Source organism: Acanthisitta chloris, unplaced genomic scaffold (genome assembly GCF_000695815.1).
Source record: "Acanthisitta chloris isolate BGI_N310 unplaced genomic scaffold, ASM69581v1 scaffold3486, whole genome shotgun sequence".
Classification (NCBI taxonomy): domain Eukaryota; kingdom Metazoa; phylum Chordata; class Aves; order Passeriformes; family Acanthisittidae; genus Acanthisitta; species Acanthisitta chloris.
This window is the reverse complement of record NW_008678595.1, coordinates 40,687-65,191: the sequence shown is the minus strand read 5'-3', so window position 1 is coordinate 65,191 and position 24,505 is coordinate 40,687. Positions and strand designations below refer to the sequence as shown.

At 44.0% G+C, this 24,505-nt stretch overlaps 1 protein-coding gene across 1 annotated transcript in view; it reads right to left on the bottom strand.

Annotated features, from left to right (window-relative positions):
* SLC4A11 (solute carrier family 4, sodium borate transporter, member 11) overlaps positions 1-24,505 on the bottom strand; it is a gene marked incomplete at its 5' end in the record, with an annotated part of 80,461 nt that overhangs the window by 32,950 nt on the left and 23,006 nt on the right. Inside the window, 5 exons of the mRNA XM_009076951.1 lie at positions 5,059-5,265; positions 8,669-8,792; positions 17,914-17,995; positions 18,545-18,607; positions 19,274-19,505. Coding sequence (XP_009075199.1) covers positions 5,059-5,265; positions 8,669-8,792; positions 17,914-17,995; positions 18,545-18,607; positions 19,274-19,505 — 708 coding nt within the window. The remainder of the gene's footprint in view (positions 1-5,058; positions 5,266-8,668; positions 8,793-17,913; positions 17,996-18,544; positions 18,608-19,273; positions 19,506-24,505) is intronic.

Here is a 24,505-nt window from a genome sequence, read left to right as displayed (position 1 = left end):
CAGAGCACATACACTCCTCTGAAAATCAAATACACCTTTACACAGTAATAATAACTGCAGCTGCCTCATCTGCAACATTTCATATAATTGTTGCAGAACTAGACTCAAAAGACTTATAACCTCTTCTACGCAGTGTAAGGGGGAAAATAAAAATCACAGATCCAAAATGTACACTAACAGATAATCACAAAACAGCAGGGAGTTCTGCCTTTGGCTGCTTTATGTGGAAACTGATAAAAACTACTGATTTGGAAAGGACTTGACACTACAGGGCTTGTTTAATAGACTGCATACAGCTTTGCTTTTGCTCCTGGGACACACCTGTTGGCAGCACCTGGAAGATGAGAACCATAAATAAAACACAAAAAGGAAACTCCTTTAGAAGGAATACACTGGGCATGACAAGCTCTAGGGTTTGGGGTGTAAAAGACACCTCAGAGGATCAGCTCCATCAGTGACTATGAGATCTCATATTTCAGCTACTTAGGTCGATTCTGTTGCATTTTGCCAATCCACTTATATTACTTTAGGACAGTTTCATCAGGATGAAGAGACAGATGTTATGTTGGCAGACACCAGCAAAACATCTGCATTTTAAGCATGTCCCAAAAAGCTGTGAGCTTCAACCATATTTGGTGGCGTATCTGGACATCAATGCCATATGCACTCCAAAAGCTATTTAATCTTTACCCCCCCCCCGGAAAGAGATTCCTGAAGGCATGAGTCAGCCAGAGAATCACAATAGCTTTAATGACAAGGATGTTTACTTATCATGCTGCAGTGAGCACAGGGAAAATGATGCTCTGGGTATCTCATCTTCCGGGGAAGAAGGCACACGCCTGAGATGGCCTAGGGCAGGGAGGGAAGAGGCACTCATGCACAAAGCCTGTTTGGAGGCAGAAGTGAGCGTGCAGAAGAGAAACAACACAGCCAAACTTCTTGTCCTGTAAAGCACATTGAGGCAAATTCGAGAGCAAGGTGAGTCACAATGTTTGAGACCCCAAATTCTTTTGTGCATTTATTTCTTGCCCATGCACAGGTTTAGGCTAGGGTAGGGCATGAACATGCCAAGCTGAACCTCATCAATGGCTAAGTATGGGGAAAGCTGTTTCTTCTCTAAACTTTCCTCTCTCTACTACCTCATGCTCAACATGGGCTGCACTGAGGAGATCACAAAACCATAGAATAGTTTTGGTTGGAAGGGACCAAAATGATCTAGTCCCAACCCCCCCTGCCATGGGCAGGGACACTTCCACTAAACCAGGTTGCTCCAAGCCCCATTGAACCTGGCCTGGAACACTTCCAGGGATGGGACAGCAACAACTTCTCTGGACAACCTGTGCCAGTGCCTCACCATCCTCAGAGAAAAGAATTTCTTCCCAATATACAATATAAATCTGTCTTCTTTCAGCTTAATGCCCTTCCCCCTTGTCCTGTCACCCCATGCCCTTGCAACATATACCTCCCCAGTCTTCCTGTAGGCTGCCTTTAGGTACTGAAAGACTGCTAATAGAGCAAGTCACAAAAGATACAAAAACATAAAACCCAAGTTTACTGACCTCTGAAGTTACTGTCCTTTCTGGTTTTGCTTTTATCCCCCAGCCTACCCATCATGCACCTTCCTTGCCTAACTCTACTCCAAAGATGTTTCAGTCTGGCTTTTGCCTTCTGCCATCTTCTGATATTTCCAGAAACCTTAGGAAGGACACTTCAATGCTTCCTCTTTTTAATCTCCTCCCTCATACACTGTAGTGCTCGGAATTTTCCTGGACAGCTATTTCCTGCTTCTTTCTCCTTCAGTGACTCAAGTTGGACTGACCCATTGGCTTTCTACTCCCATATGTGGTGGCACCTCTCTCATTGCTTTCATTTATTGATTTAATATCCTGATATTACGTGGCCTTAGCCAGGGGCCAGAGCTGCATCCCTCACCACCCTCAAGGCTTATTAGCCTTTGGGAACCACAGCTCAGTTACCCAGCACCAAATCCTCCTCAAGTCTCCTTATTCTCCTCTCCTACAAGTCCTTTCAGAGCTTTGCCCACTATGGTCCTAATGAGGGAGGAAAGATCAGCAAAAGGAGCACAACAACAAAAAAAAATCCTAGATAAGGATCATGAATTATGAATTATTCATTTTCCACTCTAGAAATGCCTTCAACTCTTACCATAAGTGACCATTACTTGGGTTAGAACAAGAGGCTAAGCCAACAAATAACTGCAGTTACAAAGCCAAACAAAAACCATCTCCAACACCACCAACCCCTTCTCAGTTCTCACCCAAAGTACTGGGGGCTGCATGAGTATTTGACAGACACCAGGGACACACACTATATGCTCCCTTCTGCTGATGCCAAGCAAGCACAGCCCCCTCTGAGCAAATCCACACAGGACACAAAATCACAGCCAGAAAGCATCACAGCTGTTAGGGACAAAATCACAATTAGATGCCTCAGTAAACAAGAGGATTTCAGCCTGACTTAATTATGATTGAGTACATAGCCTTGCCTAAATAATCCACCAAGATGAGCGAAAGCAAAGGATGGTGCTGCAGGCACAGCATGGAATGTGACTGTCACATCCCCCTCAGTATTCTAGCACAGGTTAAAAACAAGCACTTGCAAAAATCCCACTCAGACAGAATTTGAGGCCAGTTTCTCTCCCATCACTGCAGGACCAAAGGAAGGAGGGAGGCAGGAAGCAGATTTTCATGCTACCAAGAGACTTTACACCCTTCCTGTCCCCTCCTGAGAGCTCACTTGTAATAATACAGCAGATCTGGACAAGGGTATTTATTTCACCGTGGGTGGTTGACAGGTTGAAATTACACTCCTGGTCTCATATGAGTTTGTGCTCATATTAAATGTTTCCTCTCTAGAAGGTTATCACACAGAGGGAGGAGATGCTGCTGGAGATGGCTCTCAGGAACTGAGGAATACAGTCTGTGAGCTCAAAACCATATCACTTATCCAGGCAAATCTTTGCTTGCCAGAAAAAAAAAATCTGCATTCCAGCTCTTAAGGTCTATGCTGGCAAGGGAGGGTGGGGAAGAGCTTCTTCCAAGAGACATGAGAAAGCAGACTTACCACCACACAGGCTGTATCTCTCAAGAGCTGCAGAATAATCCATTTAAAAACAACAATTTACCAAATCCAGGCCAACACTGTCAATGGCAAAAGCAAGAGCTGAAGAAACAAGTGTCACCATCTACAAGCACTAACTCAAAGCCATCAAAACTCTGCCTGGCCAAGGGTGCTTGTCCAACAAGGCAGATAGGGACCACCAGTCTCAGGGCGAATAAGCTCAGTGTTGCTCACCAAACTAGAGCAAAAAACCCTCTAGAGGCATTTTTAAAAAGGCTACTTTTAGCAGAAGGCAGCGCCAAACACTTCAACTGCTTCAACAACTACTCCTTTGAAAGATCAAGTGTAAAGGATGTGCAATGCCACAGTCCGCTCAGTGGGGTTAGGGGAAGGTAATTTTGCATTAACTCTAGGTGCTGCACAGGGCAAACAACGAAATTCTCAGGAGGTTTAGCAAGAAGTAATTTTTCCTTATAAACTTTGGGTCATCCGGGTGGAGTAAGACACTTGGCAAAGGTAACTCAGCAAACTTCGAAGCATCCAAACACAGAGTGAATTTCAACTGAGCACACGGCTGAAGAACAAAGTCCTTCACCAGGTGTTGAGCACAGCACTTAGTGAGTCCTTAACTGGATACACATCAGTGTGGCTTACAGCTTGTACACTGAGGAGGAGATGGGAGAAGAAAAAGAGGGAAAAAAAGAAGACAGATGAGAAAGAGAGAGGCAGCCACCACCCGTGGATCCAGCAGCTTTGAATCCAGGGTAGTAGAGGGCTGCATGGCACATGTTCCACTGTGCTTTTATCAGTCCTTTCGCCCAGGGCTCTCCCCAATGGGACGACATGCTTGTGCCTATGCTTCAGGCAGAGCCAGGGTGCTCCTGGCACCCATTTTGGGGCTTACAGCAAGGCTATGAGGTCACCAGCACCATTTCAGTGGGGACCGGCAGGGACACTCTACATGCTCACGGGGGTGAGGAGAGCTCACCCTGTTCCCACACCCTTTTCCCCCTTTCCCTTCGGTCCCTGACACAATTAAACCTAAATTACTGCTCCAAATACCCCTGCTCTGCAGGACCTTGGTTTAAAGAGGGTTTCAGGGCTTGTTCTGCAAACTTAAGAGCAGGTATGAGGTCTAGCAAAGTTCAAAGCATTACCTACAAGCAGGGGGATTCTGCAGAAAAAACCCATGAGCTTTGCTCATTTCCAGATGTGCAGATCAAACCCCTTAAATCTATTCCAGGAGGAAAGAAGTGATAAATTAAGCAGCTCCTGCACTGTAGGCAAGCCAAAGCTTTAAGGTTATTTGAAATTCAGGGACAGGAGCAGCATGCTAGAGATGGCACAGTTTGTTTTTCAGGTATGCTGTCTGGTTGAAGAATGAATTTCTCAATGGAAAAACAAAGCAATGAGCAATACACAGGAAATTCCAGAAAAGAAAGCTGAGTTACAGCATTTCCCTCAAACTTTAAAGTACAAAGCAAGTAATGTTTTACAGAGCTACAGATCAAACAGTGAGAAGTCAGGCCAAATACTGACAGGCCACTTTAAAGCAAAATTACCGTGCAGAGATGGCCAAGAAGCCTTTTGGCTGTGGGAAAGACAAGGAGCAGCTTCTTTCAGAGTCTTGTGATTGTAGGGATTAAGTACCTTGGACTGACAACGCACAGCGATCCATTAATCCCACCCTTGACTATGCATCTGGAATCAAAGTCCTGTAACCATTTCAACCCTCAACTGCTCTGCATCACTTCAGCACCTGCCTCTTTGAAGTGGTTGCTTTAGATTTACAGCAGAAGCTGAGGAAGTTGGATGTACACACAGGCCATTCATGGAAGGCTCAGTGCTGAGAGCTTGCTAGGAGAGCTGCTGGCATCCACTGGACTCAAGTGCTTCATCTCCCCACCCCAAATCCACTTGGATTTAAGCATTTGGACACCACTGGAGCAGAATGGCAGAGATATTGCTCAGCCTTACCTTGAGTGGTTTATGACCATGTGACTTGTGCCCATCGCTCATCCCTGAGGGTCTCTGATTCACCACCGTCAGCAAGTGGCGTTGGTGGACTAGTGCCTCCTTAAATTCCTCTTCAGTTTTGGTTTCTAGGAGTTTCTGCCGAAAGGTTATGTCCGAAAACATTGTTGCAAAGGTCCTGCCCACTTCTGTAGCTGTCTTGGTACTTTTCTGAGCAGAATTAAAAAAGACAGAAAAAACTTCATTGTAAAACTGTTTTCTTTCACTTCCAAAGGATAAAACCACTGATTTACCCCACTGGGCACCATCTGAAGGGCAAGCTGCCTGACTTCCAGAACCCCAGAGACACCTGAGGGTAAAGAGCACATGTGAAAGATGTTGCAGACTAACACAGCAACCACAGCAGAATCCTGTGAAGGCACCAAAATGCAAGTCCTGACCAGAAGCTCTGATCAGTTTTACTTGATCAACTTCCCAGGACTCAATCCAAAGCTGAATTATGCTGAGCATGCATTTTATCCCTGGCTTCCCCTCAAGGCTGCTGGGACTAGACAAATAAGTCTTCCCTATTTTACAGAACCTCAGCATTACTACTGCTGGGGTGGATAGATGGTGTAGTCAAGATTCCTGCAGGTACAAGTGTCCTGATGTCTTTTCCAAAAGTCTCAGATTATTGGGCACATGTGCTTCATCAGCTGCCTATTTTCTGGGCATTAGAACTCATTTCAGTTGGCCACTCTGCAGCAATTCTGGCAGCACAAGTGGAGATTTAGAGCTCTCAGCAAAAGTAACTACTGGCACTGAGGAAAGGATGGGAAAGAAGCAGCTGAGCACACACAAGCAGCACTTGTCTATCTTTACTAAATGCTTGGGAGGAACAGGAGACTTGCAAACATGATTTTAAAAGTGCCTATTTGTGGACTTAAACATTTCTGTGGGCCACAGCCCTGACCTTTGGGGGTTCAGCTTCAAACAGATTCCGAGCCTGCATTCCATTCCTACTGCTCCAAGCACAGTGGAAATTAGCTACAAAGTAATGAAGATTTGAGTTCCCCATCCCAGGACAAACCCACCAAACCTAAGCTTTACAAACCATGACTTGCTCAGTTGCTGGTAGCACATAAAATACTTACCACGGCAAAGTTACATACAATCTTAGGTCAATTAAAGCTCCTTTGGATACAAACTTTTAATCCACCCCCCCTTTGCTACACTCCACACCCATCACGCAGTGCTAGAGACACCCAAACATCGCCCCCTCCTTTGGTCAGCCTCCAAGCTCATCACGTTACTGGGAAAAACAGAGTGAGCATATATGATTGATCTGAATTGTTTTTCATTATTAATAACAAAACAGATGAACAATTTCTTCATGAACACTACCAAATAATTGAGTGTGATTTGATGCAGAGGCACAGACACATGGGTGGTACTGTGCTAGTCCCAAAGTCATCACTAACACACTTTCTCCATCACTCTTCGGGAACTGAACTAGATGGGCTTTAAGGTCCCTTCCAACCCAAACCATTCTATGGGTCCATCACCAGCAATGTCCTTTCATATACACTTGATAGGACACGTTCAATTTAAGTTTCTAGGGAAAGGTTTGGATTTATGTGAAGATAACCTGCTCTAGGATTTGCTCTTAGAGTTTGTAACCCTTTCAGACTGAACCAGCCTGGATTGGCTACCACAGGAGAGGCTTCACCTCCTTCCAACCCAAACCATTCTATGGGTCCATCACCAGCAATGTCCTTTCATATACACTTGATAGGACACGTTCAATTTAAGTTTCTAGGGAAAGGTTTGGATTTATGTGAAGATAACCTGCTCTAGGATTTGCTCTTAGAGTTTGTAACCCTTTCAGACTGAACCAGCCTGGATTGGCTACCACAGGAGAGGCTTCACCTTTCACCTCTAAGCAGCAGTTATCCTTGGGCTGGACGCTGCAAGGATTACTTCACGATTCCCAACGCTGACCCTGTTCCTTGCTTTCCCAGAGAGAAGGATGAACAGTTCAGAGAAAGAGCACAGATATGTGCAAGAAAATTCCAGGTTTTTTTCCATCCTTCATATTAGAAAGGCCAAGGATCTCGATTCCCAGCACAACAGATGCCCATATTCTGGACTTTTTTTCCCCCCTCCCAAGCAAGGCCCATTTAATCCGCTACTGTCAGCAGGTTAATTCTTTTAACTGCTGTAGCAGAACTGAATACTTGGAGCTGGCTACATCACCTCATTTCAAGTAAAAAGCATATTGGCAACTGCAGCTCTGCTTGGCCTCCACTCCCCTTCCTTAATTTGATGCTGTCCATTGGAATTGCAATCTCTCAGGATCCAAGCGGATGCAGAGCTGTTTGCACGTAGCTGGCTGGAGATAACAGCTGCCATACAATGAGGGAGAGATCAATGCAACTGCACACAGGTTCAGCTGTTTGCCTGCTGCTTTTCATAAGGAACATCAATATGTTTTCAGCCTGTTGGCGCTGAGATCTATGCCAAAAGCACTGAACTGCTCAGTTGGGAAACACTGGCCAAAAATCCTGGGAAAGAAGGAAACACCAGTATTTCCATTTAAACAAGGGTGGTGGTGAAGGGGAGGAGACAGACAGGAGTCCCAAGGTCACAAAGACAGCACTGAAGGGCAGGAAGTTGAATCAGGATATATCCTGTTCCAGAAAAGGTCCCCGACCTCTCCAACACCTCCCAAGAGCACAGACCTAGTAGCCCCAAGATGCAAACAACCAGTTTAAGTGTGAAAAGGTCTTAATCTATGAACCATTCAACCATTAGCTAGAACAACACACCATCTTGGTCAAGCCAGTGCTTCCTAGGAAGATGTTGATCCCCAATCAATCTTGACACACCCTGTGATACTGCAGTTGGACTTTGATGATCCTTGTGGGTCCCTTCCAACTCAGGATATTCATGATTACAGTAAATGTGTTCTACTGTGCCACTTCTTTGCCTTGTCTACACCAAAGAACCAGTAAGTACAGTCGACCAAGTTTTAACCTTGCTGTTTCAAGTGCCAAAAGCACACCCTAAAGGACCTCAGGGACATGACATTAAAAGCAGCCCAGCTCCCAAAAGGTCTCACCCATACTACAAGAGAGCTCAAAACCCATCATCATCTTGGTTACATCATCTACAGCTGCTGCAACCATATCTTCAGGGTAACTGTCAGACCCATTGAGTTTGGCAAGCAATCCAGTGGGGCATCAGCTGTAGACTCATGAGAGCCTTTCACAAGCATGACTTTAACCAGGAACAGCATTCCATACCTCCAAAAATAGCAGCTACACTGGTAAAGCTGGGGGAAAAAAATCTGTGGAGTAATACATGCATCACAGATGTTTAAGAGGACTACAGACACTTGATCTGCAGTGTTCTCCCAGTCAGGCCACAAGCCAGGAGATGAGGATTTAGCTGAGTAATCTACTCCTCACAAAGAGTATAAATCATCATGAAAACTGCTGAAAAGATCTCAGAACTTTTTACATCCCCTTGTGTTTTAAAAATAATCATTATTAACCCTAGATGGAGACCAAGGGAAAACCAGGCCTGGGAGAACCCTCTGAGGCACCAGAGCAAATATGAACGCAGTACTCACCATTTTAGGAGGAGCCAGGACTAGTATGACAAATCTGACTTCGCAGGAGTTTTCCCCCCAGTTCTGAGGTCTCTCCAGGCGGCTGATGCAAACGTGACGCCGCTGAAGGGACTTTATAGTGCAACTGTCAGGGAAAATGGCATCGTTAGACCTGGCACCATGGCACATGGCATGTCCTCTCCTGGTGCATGAGGTTCACAAACAGACATTCCAACTCTGAGAAACATAAGATGTTGGTTTAAGACTGCTAAAGTCTTCAGCAGTGACTGAGTTATTGTCAGGCCAATTTTGCTACCTGTTTTGTAAAATTTGACATCCATGTTCTTATGGGAAATAACTTTCAAGATTTCAAAGAGTATTTCTCCATCCATCTGCTTTTAAACAGCCAAGAAACTAAACATTAGAGAGTGCAACATCCTTAGTACTTGCAGAGCTACAGAAGCTTCTACAAAAAAAGCCTCTTATTAAAAAAACACCTACATTATTGGAAAGCAAATTACACTTCATTTCACCTGATCTCCCAAGTACTTCTGGAAACATCAAGGCAAGGGCCAAACCAATTTATTTCCACTTTAGCCTTGGGCACTGTTGTAATTTTTTCTCCCAGCTGTTATTTTCCCCCTGTGTGGTACAAGTTACAGAAACCAAGCTGACCTCTTTGCTCCAGATCCACAGAGGAGGCAGCAGGCAGGATTACTGCTTAGCTTAGAGAGAAATCCTTGGCTGCAATCCAGCCAGCCTTGCTGGGGCTGGGATTTTTGACTCCCACAACAAAAACTAGCAACAAGTTGTTTGAAATAAACAGAGATCATCTCTGGAGGCCATGAAAGACCAAGTTTGTCTCCACCCTGGGATATTTAAACAGAGCTGTGACCTGATTAGGTGTCACTTTTCTTGCTGGGAAACTCTGGGCCTTGGTGCAGATGCAGGAGATAGCTAACACCAACCCAGATTGCAGCTCTCCTGTTCCCATTAAAGCCATCTACTACTTCTCAGCTGTTCTAAAAAGCACTGCTGAAATATGTACAACAGGGCTTGGGGTTTGCCTATTGACACTGGAAGAGGTATGGAAGTGCTTTCCTGCCTCAGAGTGATTTTTTTCCCTCTCCCCTTTTTTCTGGTTCACAGTTATTTCATTTGCTTTCTCCTTTTTATTCATCTAACAAGCAACTATCCCAGTCCTCTTATAGGAGTATTTATTTCTCCTTCAAGTTCTATTCCACAATCCCAGCCCATTTCTTTTCTTTTAACATGTATTTTCACACCTATGCACCCTAAAGGCTGCTCCATTAACAGCTCCTGAAGATCTTTGGCTGGAGATGTACTAGGCAGGAGCATTTCCTATCAAGTTCTTCATAATTCACATTAAAAAAGAATAAAATCACACCAGCAAGTATTTTCTGAGTTTGACTTCCTGACACAGATTGAAAGCAGCCTACTTGTATCAATTAATCTGACAAAAATACTTGTCAGAGAGCTACCAAACAGCTTAATTAGAACAATAAAGGTCACAAGAAAGATGACAGTACTTAATTACTCTCCTAACTCCCTTCCACCATGGTCCCTTGTCCTTTTTATACTCAGATCAGCTTTGAAAGAGAGAAGGATCAAGACAGGTCCTAAGATGAGAAATAATTATCTTCTAAGGTAACTGAAAATAAAGTGCAAGTCATCTCAATTAAACCAATAGACTGGATCTGCAACAACCTTGTCCTTCCTCAGAAGGGATCAAAGCAGCACAGACAACACTGGTTTTCACAACCAAATCAAAGCCCTTGGTAGCAATCCAGCTGTGGCTGGACAGCAGACAAGTCTCCTTGTGCTACAGTTCAATGAGCCAACAGGGAAGACACAAACTCTGGGCTTTAGACTAACTGCAAAATGTTCAAGTGGTCCAACACCTTTTCTCACAACTTCATCCATGTGAAACTGTCACCAACACTGAATGGTTAGTGCACCATTAGCAAAAATGACCCTTATTTTGAGCTCTGTTCTCAGCATTTTCATACCACAGCTGTTGAGCTGACCAATTAATTTGTATTGAAAATGAAAGTTTTCTGGGCATTTTGAACATCATTTCTATTCCAGTCACGGTCAGAAGAAGTTATCAGCTACCTGTTCCTCAGAGAGCTATACTAACACTTCCCAGACACTACATCTTTCCTACCTTGCCTATCAGGCAGGACCTAACCTAGGATGAAACCACCAAAGTATAAAGTTAATCGAAGAAACCTACTCCACAGTGCAATAATTAAGCAAGCCACATGCTCTTCTGTAGTTAGCTTTCTCCCTCAAGTGACTGGGTTATGTTTCAGCTCCATGAACTTGTCTTCAGGGCCATGTTTTCCAGAGACAAGAGTGCTGCCAACAATGCCAGTCCACAGGTCTATAACCCCACTTCAGCTCAAGGGCTTCTTGGGTTCAGAGGGAAAACTTGACTCTAAAAGGCTTCTCTTTGTTATTGGACCACTTTCACATACAACCTAATTTTCCTGGCAGCCACACCAAAAACTTGTGTTTCTCTAAATCAGGAGTCCAAGTTTCCTTTACTTGGAGGACTGGGAAAGTGTGGAAGAAGAGGCTCTCGCAGTACTGAAAGATTTAGCAACACTGAGCAAATTTACAAGACACCAAGAAACTCACTGTCAGCATTAACCATTTCAATCTGAAACAGTTTTATCCACAGTGCTGGAGATTGAGGCTTCTTACATCTGTGAAAGTGTCTTCCAGCTCTTCTATTAAGAGCTCTATTGATACTGACATGTGCATCTGAATCCCAACATCCAGCAAAACTGAGTGGGGACCACTGAAAACTTTCCAACCTAGTTAGGTGAACCCACAGGCGATTTAGGTGAATATCTTTACAAATCAAACAGGAGTTGATTTAGTGAGGGCAAACCTGATTAAAAGCAGGTTTAGGCAGGTGCCACAGAGAAGGTGTTATATACCTGAGCACTGCTTCATGGAGGGAAGAAACAGTGCATTGTGCAGAATGCAGCCTCTCCTGCACTGAGACTCCTCTCCCTCTCTTAAATCCATTTATTTTTGGGAAAAAATGCTGTCTCAGTACTTTCTGTGCAAGGCCAAGTCACTTCTGCCCATGCATCATTAAACATCTAAAGCTTTTCTTCACATTTAAGCCATTATTTAGCTGACAAAGCCTATTCCCTGGTCTAGCACTTAGAGCTCCCATTTTTGTTTTAATTACAGAATCCAGATACACATATAACACAAACCTTGACTTGTGCACAATACTTGACTTGTGCAAGTATTTGGAAAGGACAAAAACCAGTTACATGGTTCACATGGAGATATCTCAAGTTAAGCAAGACTGCAGGTAAAATTCAAAGCTCAGGCCAAGAGGAGAGTCACTTTCAAAATGAAACAACTTTTTTCAAGTAGCACTCAAATTCTAAGAAAAAAACCTGAAGGGTAAATAGCCAAAGCCCAAAAAATCCTGAGAACCAGCAAGACATTTTCAGCTGACTCTAAATCAAACCTGGTTTGGCCAAAGACTCCAAGTTCCTTTTTAGTTTGAGTTGAGCTGCATTTGATTCTTTCTTAGTTTGGCCAGAAAGCTAAAAAAAAAATTTAAAAATTCTATTTTCACCCAGTATTAGTCACAGAAGGAAATAGTAGATTATGATTTAATGAGATGTCAGGTTGAGTTCTCAGCAGTTTTATCTTGATCCTCCAGTAACTGAGCTCATGAAAAGAGCATTTAAATTATAGCATAAATTCTGCTTTGCTCTCCTCCTCTCTATATCTGGTGGTGCTGAGTGTGGCACTGGGACAGTGAGAACTGGCAGTGCTTCACCAAAATCACTGCTACACTGAGTCCCACAGGCCACAGGTCTGCCCCACACCCAAGATGTTATCAGAGTAATAACACATTTCTCAATCAAATCATAAAAAGAGTCAAAGCATGGAGACCTAAGAAACAGAAACCCTCTTTAACCAGGGCAAGAAAGGAAGTTAATTCAGAAACAAATTATCCCTTGCAGTAAGATAAAGTGCCCAGCAGAGGTAATCAGCCAAGCAGCCTCTTCCTTGTCCCCACGCAGAACAATGACACTTCTTGTTCTCATCCACTGCAAATAGATCTTGCTCTGCAGAGCAGCTCCAGGCACAAACTTTCATAAACCAGAATCTGCAAGTGAGGAATGAAGCTGTGACCAGCCAGATCACCCACAGCTTGGCATGGGGTGATTTCAGCCACAACATCACTCCAAGTTGGATGTCGTTTTCAACTGGTGACTGCCCCTTGCTGGGCTCCAGAAAGACTCATTCTCTCTAGCAGTTCATCCCTCCAGGGGAAAGTATTTCCTATAGGTCAATGTGTTTTCGGAACTCCTTTTCCGAACACAACACCCACTGAAGCTTCAGCTCTTCAGCACAGCCTGGGACAGCTCAAAGGTGGAAGAGGCACTTAAAAGAAAAATCAATCAGTTCTCTTAACTCAAAGAACACTTGACAGATGATGGCCATAGATGTGGTACTTGGGGACATGGTTTAGTAGCGAACATGGTGGTGCTGGGTTAATGGGTGAACTTCCCCTTCCAGGTAGAGTTTAGCTTAGACATTAGAAATAATTTCTTCCCAGAAAAGGTGATTGGACACTGGAATGGACTGCTCAGGCAGGTGGTGGAGTCACCATCCCTGGAGGTGTTTAAGGAGACACTGGACGTGGCACTTAGTGCCATGGTCTAGTTGACATGGTGGTGTTAGGTCACAGGTTGGACTTGATGATCTCTTCCAACCTTGATGGTCTTTTCCAACCTGATGGATCCTGTGATAGTCTTAGCTCCTTATAAAATCATTAAAGTTGGAAAAGACTTCTATCTTCTCCCTGTACACATGCTGCAAGCACTGAAACAAGCCATCTTTGTCCTTCAGGAACCAAATTTCTAATGAAAGGCTTGAAAGGCTTGAATTTGAGACCTTTTCATAACACGGCACCTGAAAGAGGTTCAGCTCTCCAGCATAATCTGGGACAGCCAACAAGGATGGAGAGGCACTTAAAAGAACCCAAAGAACACTTGAGAAATGACGGTTGTAAATTCTGGAGGGGAGGCTCTTGTTTACAAGACTCAAATCTTGTAATCATTCCTCTAAATGAAAATATTTGTTTTAAACAGTTGAACTGTTTAATTTCCCATAGCATCCCATTTTGCCCTTTAAAAGAAGGGTCAATATTCTGAGGAATACACAGTAACATCTAAATTTGAAATCTACTCAAAGGCTAAATCAGCAGCAACATGAGTTTTCTACAGACCCACAGACCTTCAGGTCTGGAAAAATCCTTAAACACGTGAAATAAGCTTTGCATTACTTCTGTTGAGAGAGACATGAGTAACACCTTTTCACAGCCATCAGTTATACATTAAATCTGACAACTTAATACTCAAATTTGCCTCTATTTGAACAGCAGCCTTGCTTGATATCCAACATAACTTCACAGTATACGTTTTTCAAAGGCTACCTCGGTTTTTCCAAGTTAAACTCTTCCACAGGAATCACTGCCATGACACACTACATCAGAGCAAGAAATTTTATAGCAACAGAGCACACAAACCACTAAACCACTCTTTGCTGGTGGAGAGGCTTTTCTTCCTCTGCTTTGCCTTCTAAAACAGCTTTAGCAAATCAGTTTAATGCACCGAAAATAAGTCCTCCACCAATCCATGTGTGTTATCAATCCAGCCAAAGGAAACGGCTCTTCAACTACTCAATCCAGGCTACGAAGCAGCTTGCTTTCATGTTTTTCTAAGGATTCAGCTTTGGAAGAAAGCAATTATATCTATCTGCTGGCAAGAAGAATATAGCCTGGAAACTGATGCCTGGGAGTTCCACTCAGCACAGGGAGCACTTGCTCTATAACCCACACAGCTGGTGTTTCTCCTAGGGGGACATCAGGGAGAGAGATGCATCAGCAACCAGTTAACAGTTACTTTTACATCAGATATCCCTTGATCCAAGGGGAAAAAAATTTAACATTAGGGATTTTCATCTCTATAGTTCAGCCAGTGGAAGAAACAATTGGGTGTGATAGGGCTTGGCTTGCAATGAGAGCCACTTATACCCTCTGAGATTAAGGTGGGGCTTCCTTGGGCTTTTGAGACACAAAACAGTGCAGCATCAAAACCAGTAGCTCTCACAGGAGTTTCTTCTCCACCTTTCCCATTCCAGACATCCAAAGCATCCAGTTCACCGCTCCATGCTCTGGGACATGGCAGGTCTGTGTGGGACACGGGACCTCCAAGCAGTCTCCTGGCAGCACCTCTACCTGCTGCAGCCATTGCATGCTGGAGGGGCACCAAAGTACCTCCTGAGCTCCTACTAACAGCTGAGCTTCCCCATGCTAAATAACTGAGCATAGTAGTTCAGCACTACCCATTCTGGGACAGGTCTGGCTGTCCCTCATCCCAGGGTCTCTAATGAAACAACAACCAGCAGCTTCACAGTGAAGCAGTAAATGATCTCCATCCCAGTTGTATCTTCCTGTTCTGGCAAACATTATGAATAGGAGAAAGAAAGAGTTGTGTCCAGGACTTCTATGGTATGAGAGCACTTCCTTGGCTGATGAAGCTAATCTCTAACTAAAGATTTGCCTTCCTGTTAGAAAACCACCATGTACACAAACAGCAACCTTCATTCTTCCAGAGCTGAATACTGCTGGCCAACGGGGAATGCACAGCTCTGCCACTCTCAGCCCCCCTTTTAATAGAAGAATCTCAAGGTTTCCATAAGCTTATGGATCCTGCTATGGCTTCAGCAAGATCAGGGTTTGGTCATATCTTGACAAAAACAGCTCTAAAGCCTATTGTGAATTAGGACCCACCTGTTTTCCTGCACTTTGGTGGCACGTTCAAACCTTGAGGTATTCAGTTCCTCAAGGGTTTGTTCTGCCATGTGGCTAAAGCCCAGATCCATATGGTACATCTGACCTTGCTGGAGCTTCACTAGACCAGAAACCATCAGGAAAGCACCAATTCCAAGAGAAGCAGAAAAACTACTTGACCCTAGGTTTCCCCCACCACTCTGGCCACAAAGGATAAGTCAGATAAGAAAGAGCAGCCTTTCTTTCCAGCACAGAAGAAAGGGAACAACATTTTTGTCTCCATTAGGAATGCTCTTCTGCAGCCAGAGTCAGCACAACTCAGGGAAAATCCTACACATTTTCTGACTCTAAGCTCATTCCAACTCTAATATTTCCCCTCATAATCAATGCAGAAGCAACACTACCAAAACCACAACTCTGAGCTGCTCTGCCTCACGAATATAATCCTAACATGATACTCAATTTTATCTCATCCACTAGGAATAAAAAGTTGTTTAAGGTGCACAAAACCAGCGATTTAAAATTTAGCAAAGAGTATAGACTAAATGCAAGGCTAAAGAACGACAGATATCTTAAAGGTTCTTCCCACTCATATGGAAAATTTTCTTCCATCAATAAATTCCTTTTACTTCAGAGGTTTGGAAGTTGTTTTGCAATCTGATTTCAAGAAAAATGTAAGATCTAAAAATATGGTTCCCAATCTGTTGCACAATAGCTCCAGCAAAAATCCAGTGCAACAATTAGATAATTATAGTTAATAACTCATCACTGCTTTCCCACTTCTTCTCCCTCTTCAGAGCAACAAAAGGAAGAAACAAGGAAAGTTTTGCACAAGACACCTTCAGGCTGTGAGCTTATTTTTCAAATCATCTCTTGTCATGGAAGCCAGAATTACTCACATGGATGCATTTAAAGCATTGGCTCACTTCCTACACCAGGCTGAACCCACCCTTTTCAGTCTCATGTATGTAATCACAGCATTGTAACATGACCTCCAGAATGCTTTGTTACTAAGTCAACACTCTCCATAGAGCTGTGTCACATCCCACAGTGGAAACTTCCATCCCCTACATTAGTAGGATATACATATCCTTATTGCTTCTATACTACCTGTGGCATTCAAAGGGGAAAAAATGCTCAGAAGCCCTCTTGGCTGAGGACATTATACTGTATGAACTCATTTTCTTCTTTGTGCAAGCTGCTCTGGGCATGTCAGGTGTAAAAGTAGAGCTGACAGTAGCACATGGAACACAGACATCATCCAGTTCACCTATTTCACAGGACACAGCCCTGATATCCAGTAGTTTCTTTCTCATATAGAAATCACATCTTCGGCTTTCATAAGAGACTAAAAACAATGGTGAGGTTTTTTTCTTGCTGTTTGGAGTGTTTTTTGTTTTGGTTTTATTTTGTTGTTATACTTTTTTAACAATCATCTATTTCCAAGGCAAAATCCTCTGTATTTTTCCCAGTCATAAACAGGAGGGAGGACAACAACTACTAGTAGAAGGAAAGCTGTTGTGACAGTTGTCCTAGTAAACTGGCTGTGAAGGCTAAAATGTGTGCATGCCTTTAGGCACCTATCAAACATATCCTAGTAATTTCTCTGGGAATTAACATATTTCTTGACAACTTGACTTCAAGACTGCATATGCATAAAGCAAGAGGCAGAGTCAAGATGGCATTGCTTTGGTTGGCCCAGTGAGTCAGTCCTGGCATGTCCTCTGTGAAGGGACACACTGGCTCACCCCACATGCCTGACTTTGAAATAACAACTTCAAAGCCCAGTTTTGGGCAAGTGGAAGCTGGGATGAAGCCAGCACATCTCATAAATCCCAGGTGACAGGGTCCTTACTGTCTTAAGGGTCTGCACCAATGTTTAATGGTGTTGAAAGTTAATCAGCATCTGAATTAATTGTCAGACAAAGTAATCAGTGTCTAAATAGTGTGGAATGTCTGCCTTCAATTTTCAGTTACAAAGTTTAGATGTTTTCATCAAAGAACCCAAGAAATCTTTTGGTACAAGCTCCCAGACTTTGGCAGGCAAAGCAGTCCATGAACCAGTTTGTCCCTTTGAGAAGTGCCTTTATTAGCATTTCTCAGTAATTAGCATTTTCTGGCTCGTTTTCTCAGCATTCTTAGCTTGTTAACACCAGATTTCTATAGCATCCAAGAACTTAATGCTCTGTAGAGACTGTGGTCACCTCTGCCCAGGCTACTGCTCGTCCAAGTGCAAAGAGAAGCAGCTAAATACTGAGACCCCACAGGCCAGGATGGATGGGGAAGACATCACCATCTTGACTTAAAAGGACACATTCTGAACCTCTATGCTTCCCAGCAGCCGAAAATGTTACAAGTTCAGGGCACTCACAGTGGATTTTGCTCCTCCAACCCAGGTACTTACATGATACAGAGCCAGGACTGCTGGTACTGCACCCCCGTGACTGTCGCTGTGACCCCTTGAATTGTATCTGATAAGAGGTGAACTAGGAAAAGAAGAGAGGCAAATGTTACACGATGTCCACATTCGGTTTGCCACTGCAAACAACATTTCCTTTTAAATACAAGCCAACTACTAATCCCAAGCATTCTTATTTATCTGCACAGTGGATTGATGCAGGGGTGGGGGCTGACAGAGAAAGATGGAAACATTTGTCCTGATGCTTTGGAATTCTGTCCTTAAACTATTCACAGCTTGCAAAGGCAGCTGCTTTCTCCTCCCAACATCAACCTACTGCAGTATTAGGTTATTAGATTAGCATTATCCAACACACACACACACACAGACAGGACTGGAAGAGGCATCAATCTTCCGAATCCCCTGCCCTCTCTCCCCCTCATCCCAACTACTGCTCTCAGATTATTTTATGGCACTACTTATTTTTATTTTATTGGCAGAAAGCCTAAATTAAAGAGATTATAAATGCAAAGCTCTAAGACAGGTAGCAAGAAGTAACCAAAGCATGAACATGCTTACTACATGCTCAGGACTTGACATATCTGTTAAACAAATTCACTCAGGCTGTGACAGTTACATTTGAGGTGCGATGTACATGTTTGTATATTCATTCCTGTTGACTCTGAAACATCATGGGTGCCTACAGAGAAACAATGCTCAGTTAAGCTTCTTCACATCTTGGCCTAAAAGGCAGCTTTTTAGACTACACTATGACATTTGCTGATAGCTAAAAGTGACAAGTGAGCCAATAACACCTTGGCTAGGGCTGCCCTGGTTGAGTTACTAGTGGAAAACAAAATGCCTCTCATCCCTTCCAGTGGGCTGGGAGCAACACAAAGGCTCAGCCCTCCCCAGTTATTCATCCAAAGCAGGCAAAATTCCCCAGCCTGTGTGAATTCAGATGGAGAATCACAAGGCAGAGGAGTAATTTCTGAAGAAACACCAGCAAGTGTCTCTTGGCTGAGGAACACTGGCCCCTTGTCTGAGGACAAGCACACCTAAAGGGTCCACACAGACAAGACACTCCAGTGCTGTAGACTTCTCACCCCAGAGAGCACCACTACGTGTCATCTTAATGAAATAGGGGCAAGACTCCACCAAAACACAAAAACCCTGGAGACATGAGACCCTCAGTCTGAGCAACATGGGGGGGGGGGGGGGAAAACCAACAAAAAAAAATCAACCCCCAGTGTCACATGCAACATACAAGCTGGGGACCAGGCAGGGAGTGCTCAACACACCACCAATGGAAAGGATGGCAAATTAAGAGCAGCCCACCAGCCAAAGCAAATCAGGAGCTGATTACCATTCCCTTCTCGTGGGGTCCCTGAATCTGTGAATAAAGTGCTCATGATTTTTTCAAAGTTGCAGCTAGGCTCCGTGTTTTCAGGATCTTCTGCAAAGTGTTTCAGCATCTCTCGAAGAACATCGTCCAAGGACGTGGCTGTTTCATCAAGGATGATGCTGGCTCTGGCCAAGAACCCATCCAGGTCTCGGTGGGCTCTGACTTCCTCCTCAAAATTCTTTAATTTCAGGTACTGTGATAGGAAAAGATCAGAGCATTAGGCAGCTTTACACAACACCTGACAGCATAAGAAAGGTACAAAGCTATTAGAAAGCATCCAAAAGAGAGCTATGAAGATTAAGGGTCTAGAGGGAAAGACGTGTGAGGAGAGGCTGAGGGCACTTGGCTTGCTCAGCCTGGAGAAGAGGAGACTGAGGAGAGACAGACCTCATTGGGGTCTTCAGCTTCTTCACAAGGGGCAGTGGAGGGGCAGCACCGATCTCTGTGCTCTGGTGACCAGAGACAGGACTCAAAGGAACAACATGAAGCTCTAGCAGGGGAAGTTTAGGTAGATATTAGGAAAATGTTCTTCCCCCAGAGGGTGGTTGGGCACTGAAACAGCTCCCCAGGGCAGTGATCACAGCACCAAACCTGAGAGAGCTCAAGGAGCATTTGGACAATGCTCTCAGGCACATGGTGCGATTGTTCAGGTTGTCCTGTGCAGGGACAGGAGCTAGGCTTGGTAATCCTTTTGAGTCCCTTCCAACTCAGGATATTCTATGATCTGTGTCATCCACAAACAGTTTTGCTGAGGTTTCTGCCACCCAATCAATGATTCTAGAATAACATTGACCATTTGGATCACATTACAGAAGAAAATAAGCTTTCTACAATAATGCACTTTCAAGGCTTACCCTAACAGAGTACCCTTAGGTGAATCCCAAATACCATTTATACACTGGCACAGAAAGGAAGATTTTTTTTTAAAATATGGTATTTTTGCCTAGGATAAAGCATATAAGTTTGCAAAATTGCTTAAGGTAACATTTAAAATCCTCTTTAAATAATTCAAGAAGTTTGCAGAAACATGGGAAAAGGGACTCTGAGCTCAGCAGCATGAAAAGTTACCAGTATGAATCTCAGTGCAAGCTAATCCAGTTATTCTCAAACTGAGAACCATCTCTTCCCAGCCCTCTCAGTTGGGGAGCCTGAAGTGGGAGGTGAGGAATGCCATCCAGCCAATAATTTTTTTGATACTTCCTAAATCTCTGTTGTTTGCACTCCCAAGGAAGTTTTCCTCCTTTGTGAATAACATTTAGCTTTAAATCAATAAGGAAAAGACTGCAGAGGCTGAAACTCTAATCTCTCTGCTGTTTCCTTCTGCTGTCCCAGATTTGTTGGCCTTGGTGTGTTACAGAACCTCAACTCCTCTCTGTATTTGTCAGCTGTGAAGTTTGTTGAGTGATCAGACTACAAATGCATCATTCCCATTTCCCAGTCCTTGGAAATCCACACACACAAGACTCTCAGTACTCGTCTAGAAGGACTGACAGTCCTGTTCTGTCCCTCAACAGCTTGAGTTAGTGAGAAAACAGCTGAACTTTGTTATATGGATCCTCCTTCCAATGGGAAACCAGCCAGGCCTGAATTCATGATGTTGAGAACCAGATTGACAAGATGCATTTAAACTCTCAGTTCCCCTTAAGCTCAGCAAGCATCAAGCTCTAAACTGCTTTCACAAACCTGACACCAAGTTGCCTCCACAACCAGGACTGGGGCATGTTCTCCCCCAAGGTATAGGGCCAGCCCAGAGTCTGGTTCATGGATCCCCTCCTCTCATGCACACTCTACCTTTCCTATTTATAGCCTAGACACAGGGAAAAAATGCTAACATCTCCCTAATTACTGTAATTATCACAGCAACTATCAAGTTGTCAGTACACATCCACTGCAATTAACACTGTTTTACTTTGCATCAATCACTTCTTACACAGCATCCTGGAGAGGGAGGATTTTCTGAAGGATTTCAGCTCCCACCCTCAAGGCTTTGTTACCATCTGCTCGTAGGAGACACTGACACAGCTACAATAGCTCCACCTAAGAGCCCATATAACTGCAAGCAATGAGTCTGGCTCAAATTACCACTGCATGAGGGCAGATTAAGGCAGCTATCACCATCTGTAATACAGGTGTTCATGGGGTCACCATAGGTCTCTAAGGTAACTTATTTCAGCTTGTCTAGCATGCAGTGTCCAACCTAGGATATAGGTTCAAAAGCAGCAAAGAGGCCAAATGATATAGACAGGGTTTCACAAGGTGGATGGAAGGAGGCATCCATGAAGGTATGAGAAAGGTTGAGAGCATCATCAGGAGTGCCACAGAGCTGAGGAGCAAGAGTGGCTTCATGTCACCAACTTCTCTCATGCATGTGAGAAAAAAAATCAGAAGCATAACATTGGAAGGAGAAAGTTAAAGGACAGCTGAGGAACAGCAGAAATTAATCAAAGGCATTCAATGTGGGTTATCTGCCCACATCACAATCAACACAACCTCAGCGAGCTGCGCATGACATCACCATCAGTACCTTAATGCCAGTCATAAGGGTTCAGCTCCAGCCCTGTCACAGGATTCAGGCTTTCCCTTAGGAAAATAGTCTTCAGTGCCTCAGTTCTGTTTCATTGCCCTGATCCTGGCCCTTCTAGGAAATAGAGTCTATATCCATTTTTATTATCACTCACATAACATTAGAGAAGATATCACAGAATCACAGAATGGCTTGGATTGAAAGAGACCTTAAAGATCATCATCTAGTTCCACCCCCAGCCATGGGCAGGGATACCTTCCACTATATCAGGTTGCTCCAGCTCCCATTCAAGCTGGCCTTGAACACCTTCAGGGATGAGGCAGACACAGCTGCTCTGGGCAACTTGTGCCAGTGCCCCATCATCCTCACAGGAGACAATCTCTTCCTAAGATTCAGTCTAAATGTACCCTCTTTCAGCTTAAAGAAAGTTTATGCACATTAAACAACACAAGGCAACTAGGCACTGTGGAAGGAGATAAATCCATCACTCCCTGAGACACACTAAAATCACATTACTGGAAGCACTGGTACAGCAAAGCCTCAGCAATAGCTCAGACAGAACTGTTCCAGTCAGGACACCTGCTGGTTTCAGGAGAGATTAATGATTGCTTCTTCACTAATAATTTTAGCTAGTCAAGTCACACCAGGATACTTGATGCTGGAAACTCGATGCTGGAAATTGCTTAGCCAGAAACCTGAGCCAGCTACCCAATCACCATTCTAATAGCATTAGGTATCGTGGATTGCAAAGCTGCACGTTGCATCGTGGCAAGAGCAGAGGCTCTTGTGCCAAAGAAGGGGGAAGACACTGAAATAGTCTCCCTGAGTTCAGGCAGGTCTCTTGGCCGAAGTCAAACACACTAACTCATCAACAAGGTCCAAAATGCAAGAACTCTTCTGGCTGGCTGCTCTGGAGAACACCTCTACTTAACACCACTCCAATAACCTTGCTAGAAGGAGTGCCCAAAAAGCACGTTATCCTGCGCAGAGCTCTATCTGGGCTGCTACCATGGTCCCTTGGGCCAATTCCCTCAGAAACACACCATGGCAGTGATAAAGTAGTCCAAACCATGTCAAGGAACTTCTTATTCACGCCTACGAAGCACTGTGCCAGACTGCAACTTGCCCCAGAGCCAGATTGCCCTTCCATTGCTCCTAAAGGGGGACAAGAAGCACGGGCTACCAGCAGAGAATGGGACAACCTAGCAGGAAAAGATCTCCAGACAAAGTTTCTCCCCCAATTACTTCTCTGCTGGTGATTCCCCCTTCGCAGACACTTGGAGCCATCTTCTCTGTGACTCAGGTCCCAATTTCCTCTACATTTGAAGCACAACATTTCCACTCACCCTCCCTAAAGGCAAGAACTGGCAATAGTAGCTTTTTCTCAAGCCCTGCTAAAGCTCTCTGGTATTTGTGGCTCAACAGCATGCTAGAACACTCAAGCATGAACTACAGGCCAGAAAAAGCAGGAATCCTACAGCTCTGAATAGGAAAAACAAAATAGAAGAGACACTCATGCATTAGCAGTTTCCAACTATTTCTTATCGGAGACAGATCCTGCATTTGGGCTTAGAATTTGCACTTTAAGCAATTAGGTTACTTGCAGTCAAGTGTATACAACTCAGAGAACTTTGGCACTAGCATTAGACAAGACAAATTATTGATAAAGACATTTCCATTCCTGAGCATGGAACAGCTTATTTTATCTCGAACAACATTTAATTTTTTTGGTGGTGGTGGGTTTGCTTTGAGTAGGGTTTTCTTTGTGTTTTATTTGCTTTGGGGCTTCTTTTTCCCCTCCCACTACTAATTCATACCTTTTCAGACTTTGAGCTGTCTTAGAGGCCTGAAGCAAAGCAGAACTAAAGAGGTCTCTGGAATTGCCTAAAAAACCCCAAGCCTCTGGTACACAGATTAAAACCCCAAATTACAAACTTCAATGAATCCTGCAATACATTACCTCAGACACTGGAAAGGGCTGTCTAGGTCTGTGGTAGAATCACCATCCATAGAGGGATTTAAAAGACATGTAGATGTGGCACTTGGGGACACGATTTAGTGGTGGCTTTGGCAGTGAGGGTTAATAATTGAAGCTGGTGATCTTAAAGGGCTTTTCCAACCTAAATGATTCTGTGATTTACCAGGATCAGTAATGCTACAAATTTCCATGCAGACTGACAGTCCCTCAGGCACGGCAGAGTCAAAAACAACATAGAGCACCATGAACCTCACAACCCTGAAGACAAAACTTCATGTGGTATTAAATATAGAATCATAGAATCCTAACAAGGTTTGGGTTGGAAGGGGCCTTATTAATCATCCAGTTCCACCCCCCTGCCATGAGCCCCAGGGACACCTTCCACTTGACCAGGTTGCTCCAAGCCCCATCCAACCTGGCCTGGAACACCGCCAGGGATGGGGCAGCAACAACCTCTCTGGGCAACCTGTGCCAGTGCCTCACCACTCTCACAAGGAAAGTAACAAAACATCAACCCAATTCCTCCCTGCACACTTTCTGTACACTTCATTACCCAAAGGTTTGCAGTAACACAGTCTACGGGAATTTGTTTGGTTTTTTTTTCCACTTTCATCTTTTCCTTATTGAGTTACAGCCTCAAGAGCAAGTGTAAACAAAGTGTAGTTTCCTAATCATTCTCCTAGCCTGCTTG